The sequence below is a fragment of the Bos mutus genome, chromosome 17 (assembly GCF_027580195.1).
Source record: "Bos mutus isolate GX-2022 chromosome 17, NWIPB_WYAK_1.1, whole genome shotgun sequence".
Taxonomy (NCBI): Eukaryota; Metazoa; Chordata; class Mammalia; order Artiodactyla; family Bovidae; genus Bos; species Bos mutus.
In genome coordinates this window covers 13748571-13760634 of record NC_091633.1, presented here as the reverse complement: position 1 = coordinate 13760634, position 12064 = coordinate 13748571, and the positions used below count along the sequence as shown (strand labels likewise).

General features: G+C 40.8%; 1 protein-coding gene across 2 annotated transcripts in view; it reads left to right on the top strand.

Annotated features, from left to right (window-relative positions):
* Positions 1-12064, top strand: part of MED13L (mediator complex subunit 13L) — a 279235-nt gene that overhangs the window by 239620 nt on the left and 27551 nt on the right. The window contains exons 14-17 of one of the 2 annotated variants that reach the window (XM_070386094.1): positions 172-271; positions 5026-5243; positions 5740-5945; positions 9746-10683. In XM_070386094.1, the coding sequence (XP_070242195.1) occupies positions 172-271; positions 5026-5243; positions 5740-5945; positions 9746-10683 (1462 nt within the window). Of the gene's footprint in view, positions 1-171; positions 272-5022; positions 5244-5739; positions 5946-9745; positions 10684-12064 lie in introns of both variants that reach the window. The other variant, XM_070386093.1, reaches the window with a different exon arrangement.

The following is a 12064-nucleotide window of genomic DNA, read 5'->3' as shown; positions in this document are numbered from 1 at the left end:
CTCTTCTGTGTCACTGTCTGCTAGTATTTCTAGACGTTCACCTGGTGAAAATTTGTAAGGAAGTGTGTTTTTAAAATATCAATAGCCATACACTCTAAGCAATAGCTAACTACCGCCTTGCTTATATACAAATGTGCTGCTCGGTTTTAATAATTACTAATCTCTTCTTAGGCTGTGTCACCTGCACTGCGCTCATCAAAAATGCCTGCGGTTGGGACAGAAGACCGACCTCTTGGGAAGGACGGAAGAGCTGCTGTTCCTTATCCACCGAGTAAGGAAAGGAGATGTAGCTTCAGCTCACTGCTCGTGATACATACATAATGTTCTCATCCTCAGTGGTGCCTCATCTGAGTCCCCTCCTTTTTTTTTTCTCATTCTAACAGAATACTGAAAATAAATTAAAACTTGTATATATTGGTATTCCTAGGGTGGCAGGTAGCTAAGAGACCCATTTAAATTTAAATTCTTTTGTTTTCAAATTAACTTTCATGGTTTAAACTATGAAACACGTGTTTCGGTTTGTTTCTCTCCTGGTCCTCTCCCAGCAGGGTAGATGCTGCTCAGTGGTTTTCAGAGCAACATTCTGGCGTAAGGGCTTGTGTAGAATGTTTCCATGTTCATAAATTTAATTCATACAAGGGTAATGAATATTTGTTTTCTATGGTCCTTTTTCTGATTGATATTGAAGATTTTGTGTTTCGTTAAAGATAATCAACTAGTTTTATTATGTATGCGGACAAGAAACTTCCTTTTTTTTTTCTAAGAAACATTATTCTACAAGAGAGAAGAAAGTCAAGGTTGCTTATATGGGTACTCTGGAACCGAAACACAATTCCATTGCAAATCATTCTTTAATACCTTCTCATTAACTTCAGCTGGTAATGAGAACAAATTGAGGGGAAAAACCACCATGTCATAGGGATGAGTCAAAAAGTTTTATGAACCTATAAATGTACTGCTGATTTACTCAAATGTAGAAGTGTGAAGTATACAGAGATTGGATTTTGACAGCTTTAGTGGATCCATAGCTTTTTAAAATATGCAAAGCTTTCTCAAGCATGACATGTATGAAAATGAATAATGATAGCCAGCCAGTTGCTGTAGTTTTTTTAATTAAACATTTTTCCTTTTTTATTACTCTGCACTGCAGAATTTTACAAACATGAAACTCACAGATTAAAAGAAACATTATTAAAGTAGATTCATCTGGAGTAAGGCAGATGAATGAATTCTTCACTTGCATTTAACCAGTTGCTGTGCTTTTTTTGACACTCTAATATGTAATCATGTTAGATGTTAAAATGTCTGAAAACTTGTCCAAGATCATTCACTCACAAACCAACCTGCTGGTTAGTGTCATTGCCAGTAAAGAATATGGTGTGCTCTCTCTTTTTTCTCTCATTTCTGTTCCAAAAGGAATTGCTTCAATAAGAAGCTACTCAGAATTTTATGATAAAGTACAGGATATAAGAATTAATAAATTTGAAATATTGCAAAAATATTGGCATCAGGAAAACATAGATAAATAAGAGTCAGAGGACCTGATTAACATGTCAGAGTATGTGTGCATGTGTGGGGGGGACATATACATAGTATTTCCTTCAAAGATGAGACAATGAAAATAGCATGGCAAAAAGCTCTTAATTTCTACAGTAGCTTATTGTACATTGAAGTGGAAAGACATAGCATTTAATGTCTAGAATAGCAGCACCATCCAACACAAGTACGAGGGAAGCCACAAATGAGAGCCACATAAGGTAATTTTAAATTTTCTGTTAGTTGCATTCAAGAGTAAAAAGAAGTTTTTTTAACTGTGAAGTTAATTTTAATAGTATATTTTATTTAACTCAGTGTATCCAATATGTCATTTTTATGTCATCAGCATAAAAATACTGAGATTTTTACATTCCATTTTTGTATTAACTCTGGAATCCAAGGTACCTTTTACACACAAGCGTATCTCAGGATGGATGGGGCCCCCTTTTGAATGCTCCATGGCCATGTGGCTAGTGGGTCCTGCCTTGCACAGCATAGGTCCATAATTACTCATTTGCATATGTAATAATGAAGAAATCAACATATAGTAACAGTGAGAGTTAATTTAGCATCAAGTCTGTGTTAAGTAAGTATTGTTACATTAATTAAAATGAAACATTTCTCTTAGGTTTTATTATAAACCAGTCACTTATGAATTATCTTGGAAAGCATGTCAGTTTGAAGTATGAGACTTTGAGGAGGCAAAATGAAAGAGTCAGACTTTTGAATTGGCTTTTTATTCCACAAGAGTGCTTACTATTTGTAAGGGACAAATACTGAGAAATTAATCTTAGTGATGATGCTTCTGTTGGAAGGCTTCGGTCTTCTGCATAAATACTTGATATACAGGGTAGGAAATGGAGAGTGCCCTGACTGGTGAGTTCTTGCTGAGGTGCAGCAGGTCTTGAGGACAGGCAGGGATGAGTAAGTGGAGCTTTGTGGGCAAGACTCATAAACTCCAGTCCGCCCTGGTAGCTGTTCTCACACTCATTCTAGTCATTTTATGGGAAGAAAATTGAACAGGCAGTTCTACTACAGGCAGTATTTTTCTATTTAGAGGACCAGAATGTTTCTGTAGGTTTCTGTTTTCTTTCTGCCTTACCTACTTTGAGTCCAGTTCCCTGTTTTTCATCTCAAAACTTTCTAGGGTCATTTCAGGAATTTCCTGTGATTGAATAGCCTTTTCCATCTTTTTCTAATCAAACCAAAATTAGCAGGGAGGACTAATTGTTACTGACTCTCACTACTTTCTGAGTATTTAGATGGACCTGGCAAACTGTTCATTTCTGTGCATACCTTATCTCATTTAACGTGCACAGAAAATATGAGGGAGATACTATTCCCATTTTGTAGATGAGGAAATTAAAGCTATAGAGAGGTTATGAGCCTTCCTGATGAATAGCTCATAATGAGAATGGTGAAGACTGCTTTCTAACATAAATCTCTGGCAAATGAAAAATCATTTTATCCATACTTTTGGTCTGTGTTCTCTTAACCTTTGACAAAAACGATCAAGGTGGCTGAGGCTTTGAAAACTGAGATATATAACTGTTCGGTAGCATCGAAAAAATTGAGGAGCCCTAAATGGCGAATGCCTTATTCACATTTCTCAGAGAAAATTTGAAAACAAATTGAATAAAATAATTTTGGGATAACATTTTGTACCATAGCTTGAATACTTAATAAGTTAGGAAAGGGCTGTGTTTTAAGTTCATTGTCATTTTAACTCAAAGTGAATTTATATAGTCTCATTATTTTCCAAATATCTGCTTTGTTAATTAAGTTCTGTAATATAATAGGAGTTTGAAGATTTGATGAAGCAGACACGTGTTTTAAAACACTCTGCTTACAAATTAATTTTATATTTACATTGAACAGTAGCTGCTCCTTGGCTTGGGAAAAGGAATAGGGACCAAAAATTAAAGGTGATGTATGTATTTCAAGAATAACCTATTTTTCTGTATTAAAGTATTTAGTCTTATTTTTAAAAAGTGTATTGATTTGGTTGCTGCTGCATCTGAAGACCTGTTTTTCAGCTGCAGGACTTATCAACTATATAATCTCTCCGGTGGTTCTATGATAGTTTCTGGCTTGGCTTGTTTCCCTAATACTGTGAATTGTTATATGATCTTCGGGTCAAATACTATTACAGCAAGAAAGTAACTTGAAGATCATCTTGGGAGTTTTACAATAGGTTTTCTTCTTCTTTTCTCTCTTTTTAACTTTTTTGCCATAGCAGCAGCAGGTACTGTTTTGTCAAATGAAATCTTATACAGAATTCTATTATAAAAGTTAAATAGAAGTGGAGCTTCTCTAATGGAAGTAAAAGTTGAGGTCTGAAACCCTGCCTATTGGCCTTTTTCTCCCCTTGTTGGTCCCTGAGGCCAAGAGAGGGTAGATTATTCAGGATTATATAATTAACTAGGAAACATGGTAAAAATCATTTAATCCAGAGGTTCTTACCCTTCTCTGCTCCATTGGGTGGAGGCTTTCCCCTCCCTCCATAAACAAAGGGAAGAAAGCAAGCCTAATAAGAACCACACTCCTAGTCAAGCCTTTCCTTCTAGATGAAGGAGCTAGGCCCGGAGGGAGGAAGTGCCCAGGACACAGCAGCGCTGTGGTGGGACCACCTGAGTGGGGGGCCAGCCCACTGCCGCTCCTCTGTACAGCTCTGCCTCAGGCGCAAGCACAGGGCAGCTATTCTTTATTAAGTTCTGATTCAGTGCTGTAAAGTCGTGTTAACATCTGTTCAGTAGTTACAGTAAATTACACTACTATAGACAGTAGTTACTGTTTAAATGTTGAAGTTGCTAGAAAGAGCAGTGTGGTTGAGAACTGGGGAGTTAGATATGTTTCCAGATCACTGGTTTAAACTTGTGCCTCCAAATATGCAAATACATTTGCTGTACGTGACACCCCCTAGTGGCCAGATTTCATAACCACAACTTGCGTTTCATTCCATACACTACTACTCTAAGAATCAGTGCCTTAAAGAGACACTGGAAATGATGATGGTTAACCTCAGGTATATAACAATGATTTTTTTTAAAAAGGTTGAGAATCACTGTTCTAAATATTACTTAAAAGACAATTTTTTCCCCAGTTGATTTTCAATAAATTGTCTTTTGTTCTAGGTATGATTATTAATCCTGACTATGAAGTTTCGTTTCCTTAGATTTTTCAGGGTATCAGTTGTTAGAAGGGGGAAAAAAATTATGTTTATGTAGACTTTGTTCACATAATTAACGTGAAGCCAAATTATAAAGCGTCAAGAGGACAGTGGTAAAGATTCAGCAAAGGCTAATTTTCTGCTGATGGCCTTCTTAGGAACTTCCGTTATTAGTACTCTATTATGTAACAGATATGCCCATTCAGTTAACATTATTTCTGATGCCAACTAGGGGGCCTGATTATGAACTGGGATTTTTTTTTTTTAAAGAAGTCAGGCCCGTTAAAAATTTTACTTATTTATTTATTTATTTTTAGCAGTTGCAGACCTGCAGAGGATGTTCCCCACCCCTCCTTCTTTGGAACAGCACCCTGCATTTTCTCCTGTGATGAATTATAAAGATGGGATCAGCTCAGAGACAGTGACAGCATTAGGCATGATGGAAAGCCCCATGGTCAGTATGGTTTCAACACAGCTCACTGAATTCAAGATGGAAGTGGAAGATGGATTAGGAAGTCCCAAGCCAGAGGAAATAAAGGTAATTGCCGGGATATTACTGTACACAGACAGGCATGCATGCTCAGACTCTTCAGTCGTGTCCAACTCTGTGCAGCCCCATAAACCACAGCCCATCAGGCTCCTCTGTCCATGAGATTCTCCAGGCAAGAATACCCAGGGATCGAACCCACATCTCTCACATCTCCTGCATTAGCAGACGGACTCTTTACCACTCACGCCACCTGGGAAGCCCATACAAAGATGGTGATTTTAAAGCACATTTTTCTACAACTTCTTTAAAATAGTACTGTCTGTATGCAATATATACATACGTTCCTAAGGGTTCTCTGGATTAGATCATGTGGTATATCACTTGGCATATTAATTAGTGTCTTTTGATTAATTTAAATGTTGGCATTCACATTTTCCCATTGATCAGATAAGAGAAATAGTGAATTCAGTCATTTTTGTTGCTATTACGGTATGTCCTCGAGTTGTTTACCAGCTTGATCACCAGCCCCACTTTGTTGTCACAGGACTTTTCGTACGTGCACAAAGTTCCAACTTTTCAGCCTTTTGTGGGATCCTCCATGTTTGCTCCACTGAAGATGTTGCCGAGCCAATGCCTGCTACCTCTGAAGATTCCTGATGCCTGTCTGTTTCGGCCTTCATGGGCAATCCCTCCTAAAATTGAACAACTGCCCATGCCACCTGCGGCCACTTTCATTAGAGATGGCTACAAGTATGTGCTGGGATTCTGTCAAGTCGGCTGCCATATTTAATAGGATTTCTATCATTTAACCTAAGTATTTACTTTACATGATGACAGCATTTCATTTGAAACTTTATCGGCCATTCATGTTTTTGTGCATATTCTTTTGTGTTGAAAATATTATTTTCTAAACTAAATTTCATATATATGGGAAAATTGAGGTTATTTGTATAGAGAACCGTGGTGTTTATGGTCATTCAGTGTCAAATCAGTGTCTGTCACAGAACCAAGCAGTAGATTGGAGTGGGTAATATTTTTAGGGTGACGGTGGTAAGTACTCCTTAATACGCACTTTGATGATTTCAGATGTGTTTACTTAAGGCACTTTAAGGTTAAGTATTCATATGCTAATTTCTGTTGCTGACCCTTTGTCATACAAGAAAGCAGCAATAGAACAGTGCCATGATACGGGGGAGGGAAAAGGAAGTATTTATCATAGCTTGTACGTAGTTCATCCTGTCATTCTGACTTCAACAGTGCAGAATTAGTTTTCCCTTTGATTGATAATTTCTTAATGACATAATGTAAATGCTTTAAAGTAAAAGGCCACAAACTCAAATGTCTGTCAGGACCAAGTAAGCAGTATGTGGATGGAGTGGACTGGGCAGAGCAAAATACTAGCCACTCCTGACACCCAGTGTCACTGTGGGGGCAGTGGGGCGAGTGGGGCCAACAGTAAACTGTTTGAGAGTATGTATTGCCCCCTTTAAAGGGACTTTTATTTTTTTCTTTTTGCTTTTCTTTTTGCTATTCAACCTTAGGGAGTTGTTCAGGCAGGAATGTGAGAGATTTTAATGTACATTTCCTTTTTGAAATGTTGATAGTTGGGAATTCCCTGGCAGTCCAGTGGTTAGGAATCGGCACTTTCACTGTGAATGGCCTGGGTTCAATCCCTGGTCAGGGAACTAAAATCCTGCAAGACATGTGGCGCACCTCCCCCTGCCAAAGAAAAAGTTGTTGACAGTTAATTCAGAGTTATATTCTAAAAGCTAAGACAAATTTATGCTGTAGTCCAGTTTGTGGGCTACTTTTGTGACCTTGTATAGAAATCATCTTAATGAAATCAACTTTAATTTTATAAGCAGGCTTTATGCCTGTGTTTGTGTAAAGTCTGTATTGGAATGAGAAACTGTGACAGCGAAGTACTTTAAAAGAACCTTAGACTTGGAGAAGTACATGGAGTCACAGGACTCGAATTCCTGCCTTTTTTGTTTAGTCTCTGTATGACCTTAAGGGATCCTTCTATCTAGGTCTTCTCCTGTTTAAAATGGAGTTTCAGGCACAAGATTTTTGAAACGCTCTGAGAACTAATGGTTGTGGAAGCAACATGCCACCAGCAGTATGAAAGTGTGTGCCCAGAAGCACGCTGTAGGGCAGGGCCTGGCTTATTTTCGGCTGCCGTTCTCCAGTTGTGTCCCAGCTTGTTTCACCTCAGACTGGCCCACACGGCTGCAGCAACTAGCACCCCAGGGGTTAGCGTGCTGAGCACAAGCAGCGCAGCCGCTTCAGAAGCCATTCCACCACCTAGCCTCTTATACACACAAGCTCCTCAAAACAGCAACACACAACCCTTTGCTGCATGATAGTTTCTGTAACAGATAATTTAGATAATTGTTTAGATCTATTAAATCTGTTGTCTGCCACCCCAGAGATTCTTGGTATTCGAAACTGGCGCTGTTAACAGAACCCTCTGGAATGAAATAAGCGTCCCTGCACCTTCCAGTGTGGCGCCCACCACCCTCGTGTTGTAGCTGTGCATGTGGCTTGTTGAGACCAAGACTGCATTTAAGTGCAGCACATGGGGCTGGTGGTTCCCTTACTTCCTGGACTGCACAGTTGTGGACTGTGGGAAGTCGTCCTGCTGTGGTCTCCTTCACGTCCTGCTGTGTGTGGGGGTGTGTCATTGTGTCTGTGTGTGTGTGTGTGTATTAGTTGCCCAGTCGTGTCTCTTTGCAACCCCACGAACTGTAGCCTGCCAGGCTTCTCTGTCCATGGACTTCTCCAAGCAAGAATACTGGAGTGGGTTGCCATTCCCTTCTCCAGAGCCTCTTCCTGACCCAGGGATTGAACCCTGGTCTCCTGCATCGCAGGCGGATTCTTTACTGTTTGAGCTGCAGGGAAGTCCTCCCGCTTTATTAGAGAACACACCAACACTCTCTTGATGCCTCTCATACTTGCCATGCACTGACTTTCCTTCCTCTTTTTTTTTCACTGTTGCATACCCAGCAACTAGCATGGGGTTGGTTGGTCCTCAGTTCATTTTTCTTGAATGGGAAAAGTCAGGTTCCTATACACAATAAACCATTTTACTGCCTCGGGAGCAATTTAATTATTTAGGTTTTCAGTTAATCGTTGTAGTTCCTTTTCTGATCTGAACTGCATAATCATTTTAGAGTTTTGTTGAACAGGAAAATTTGAAAGGAGTCCAATTAGAGTAAAGATCATTATTACACACTTACTATTTTGCTCTCTGAGATAGCAGTGATTGCTGATCAGGGTTTCTGGGTCACTCGTTATCTGCACTCAAAGACACCGCTGTGCCTCAGATTGAACATTTCTTTGCAGAGCCTGATTTGGATTTTCAGGTTGGTAGGTTAGGCATAGCTAATTAAAAATCAAAAGAAAATGATTCAAAGAGCCATTACTTTATGACATTCTTCTTTCAAATTATAAGTGAATGAATATGTACTTTATTGGAGGAACATTAGTTTAAGCACAGTATTAATAGAAGAATTTTAAGCATTTAAAAAATATTATTTCTTTTGATACCTTCTCATTGGAAAGAGTGATCCCAATCTGTTTTACGGGTACTTCTAATAATGTATATCAAGAACATTTTATTACAATAAGAACTTTTATTACAAAATCATGGACACTGTTTTGTTTTCTTTGTGGCTGTTCCAGACAGAAGTCACTGCTTATGAGAAAACAGCACAGTGTGATTATCTCTGGGAATTCAAAATCATGGTGCTGTTTTGCATGGCGTATGGAAAATAGAAAATGAACTGCAGTTGCCTACCGCAGAAGCCTGTTAGCAGTTGGGACACTTTGATGTGGCATGTATACTTACGTGCACAGACCTAATTAAGACCAAGTCCTCTTGGCAGCATGTGTAACATTTGTATTAATTGTAATATATGACTGGCCAATGGGTTCCTCAAATAGAATTCCCTCATGGTCACTCATTACAATAAAAATGCAAGCTAGATAGGACTGCATTTTTTGGAAACTAAAAAAATGTTAAATTTTCATGTGCGTTTGATTATAACTACTATAGAATCACATGTAGATTATAGCCTCAGAGAACAAGTACACTGGCAGACTTTCAGTCTCAAAAAAGGACAAAATTGTAATTGCAAATTAGATGGGAATTTCATCTATGGTCTTCTAGCTAATTTGGCATCTGAACTCATGTGTTAAAGTTCTATTTAGTAGTTAGAGTTTTTCAGAACTACTTTGTCCAAACGCAGTATCATGTTTTCTTGTTAAAAATAGCCAAAGTTTCCTCAAAAGATGAAGAGGAGGCTTGCTGAAGTGTGGACTAAGTGGACGGGCACTGCTGTATTGAATTACTCTTCATACCTTGCTGCTTGCTTTTCCACACACTGCACTGACTCCTTTGAATCCTTAAAAAAAAAAAAAGAAAACCAAATAAACCAAGCAATAGCACGCGTAAATAAGAAATGGCCCGGCCGGGCTGGGGTGCTGAGGCGTGTGTCTGGCACCTGTGTCCTGCCCCCTGTTCTCACGAGGTGCCATCTCTCTTGCAGCAATGTGCCTAGTGTCGGGAGCCTGGCAGATCCAGATTATCTGAACACGCCACAGATGAACACGCCGGTAACGCTCAACAGCGCTGCCCCAGCCAGCAACAGTGGAGCAGGAGTTTTACCATCCCCAGCAACCCCTCGCTTCTCTGTCCCCACACCACGAACCCCCAGGACACCAAGAACTCCCAGAGGAGGGGGCACTGCCAGTGGTCAGGGCTCTGTGAAGTATGACAGCACCGACCAGGGCTCACCAGCCTCTACCCCCTCTACCACTCGGCCTCTCAATTCTGTGGAGCCTGCCACCATGCAGCCAATCCCCGAAGCCCACAGTCTCTATGTCACCCTGATTCTTTCGGATTCCGTGATGAATATCTTTAAAGACAGAAACTTTGACAGCTGTTGCATCTGTGCCTGTAACATGAACATCAAAGGGGCGGATGTCGGGCTCTACATCCCTGATTCTTCCAACGAGGACCAGTACCGCTGCACCTGTGGGTTTAGTGCGATCATGAATCGCAAACTTGGTTACAATTCAGGACTCTTCCTGGAAGACGAGTTGGATATTTTTGGGAAGAATTCTGACATTGGTCAGGCTGCTGAAAGGCGCCTAATGATGTGTCAGACCACCTTCCTTCCTCAGATGGAAGGAGCCAGAAAACCCCAGGAGCCACCGATAAGCCTTCTCCTCCTCTTGCAGAACCAACACACACAGCCTTTTGCTTCACTGAGTTTCCTAGACTACATTTCCTCCAGCAGCCGCCAGACCCTTCCCTGCGTGAGCTGGAGTTACGACCGGGTGCAGGCAGATAATAATGATTACTGGACGGAATGCTTTAATGCCTTGGAGCAGGGTCGGCAGTATGTGGATAATCCCACGGGTGGCAAAGTGGATGAAGCCCTGGTGAGAAGCGCCACTGTGCACTCCTGGCCTCACAGCAATGGTAGGTTTCCCGGAGTACAGATTTACTTTGAGAACTGTCTCGGCATGACGATAACTCCCACACTTGCCTTACTTTATGTGACAAAATTTTAAGTTTTATTTCTTAAAAAATAGACACAACTGAAGTGAGAGCTATCTTGAAATTCGAAATTTAAGGATGGGGAAATGTTTCATGTGAAACACATTTGGAGAAGAGTAATTACGTTGTGGGATAAAAGTCATCGGGATCAACGGTCCCTATCCTTTTTGACACCTGGGACCGGTTTCATGGGAGACCATTTTTCCACCGACCAGGAGGATATAAGTGATGGGGAGTGACTAAATACAGATGAAGCTTCACTCGCTTGCCCGGCTCACCTGCTGTGCAGCCCAGTTCCTAACAGGCCGCGGACTGGTACTTGTCTGTGGCCCAGGGATTGGGGAGCCCTGATCTAGATTATACAGACTGATAATCTGCACACCCTTCTGGGTCAAGTTTCCATGATACTTCTTCCAGGAAGCCTTCTGTCCATTTACAGAGTACTTTCTCTTTCCTCTGATTTTCCAGTATTTTATGTCTCTGGTAACAGTAATCACGTTTTACTTTATGTTGGGGCTCCTGGGGATGTCACTGTCTTAAAAACTCCAGGTGATAAACGTTTTTGGAGTTTGGCTCTAAGAGTGCTGAGCACCTGACTGTTCCTTTTCTTTATTCACTCTCTATCTGTGCTGTGATGTGTCCTGGGGGAGAAAGTGGTGAATGAAAGAGACAAGGTACCTGCCCTCAGGGACTTTCTAATCTATTTTGGAAAGTGACATGAATCACACAACTAACAAATAAGCATATAACTGCAAACCATTATAAGTGATGAAAGCATGGGGTGTCAGAGGACACTTCTTGAAGAAGCAGTGATATTTGAGATTGCAACGCTGGGTACAGGTTAACTGAGGGCAGGAGTGGTGAGTGTGGAGGGCCACAGTTAAGTAGGGTGCGGGGCCTTCAGACGAGCCCAGAGGCCAGCAGGGCTAGATTATCAAGAGCCTTTGGGAACACGCTGGGCCCTGGGTCTTCAGTTTTAACAAGTCCTTGATGGGTTATGAAGAGACACTGCCATCAGATTTGTGTACTCAGAAACGGTGGACTCTGACTGGAATGCGGACTGAGGATTAGAAAACGGCAAGAGGGGGTTGAAGGACACTGAGAAGTTCCTGCCGCAGATGAAGAACCAGTAGCTTGGCTTACTGTCCCAGCACAGGAGATGGACAAGAAGTGGGAACAGTCAGGGGCCGTTTGGGAGGTATTATGGCAGGACTTGGTAATGCGTTGGGTTTTGGGGATCAGAGAGAGAGAGAGAGATTAAGGAAAACACCCAGGTTTGTGACTTGTACACCTGGACAGATGG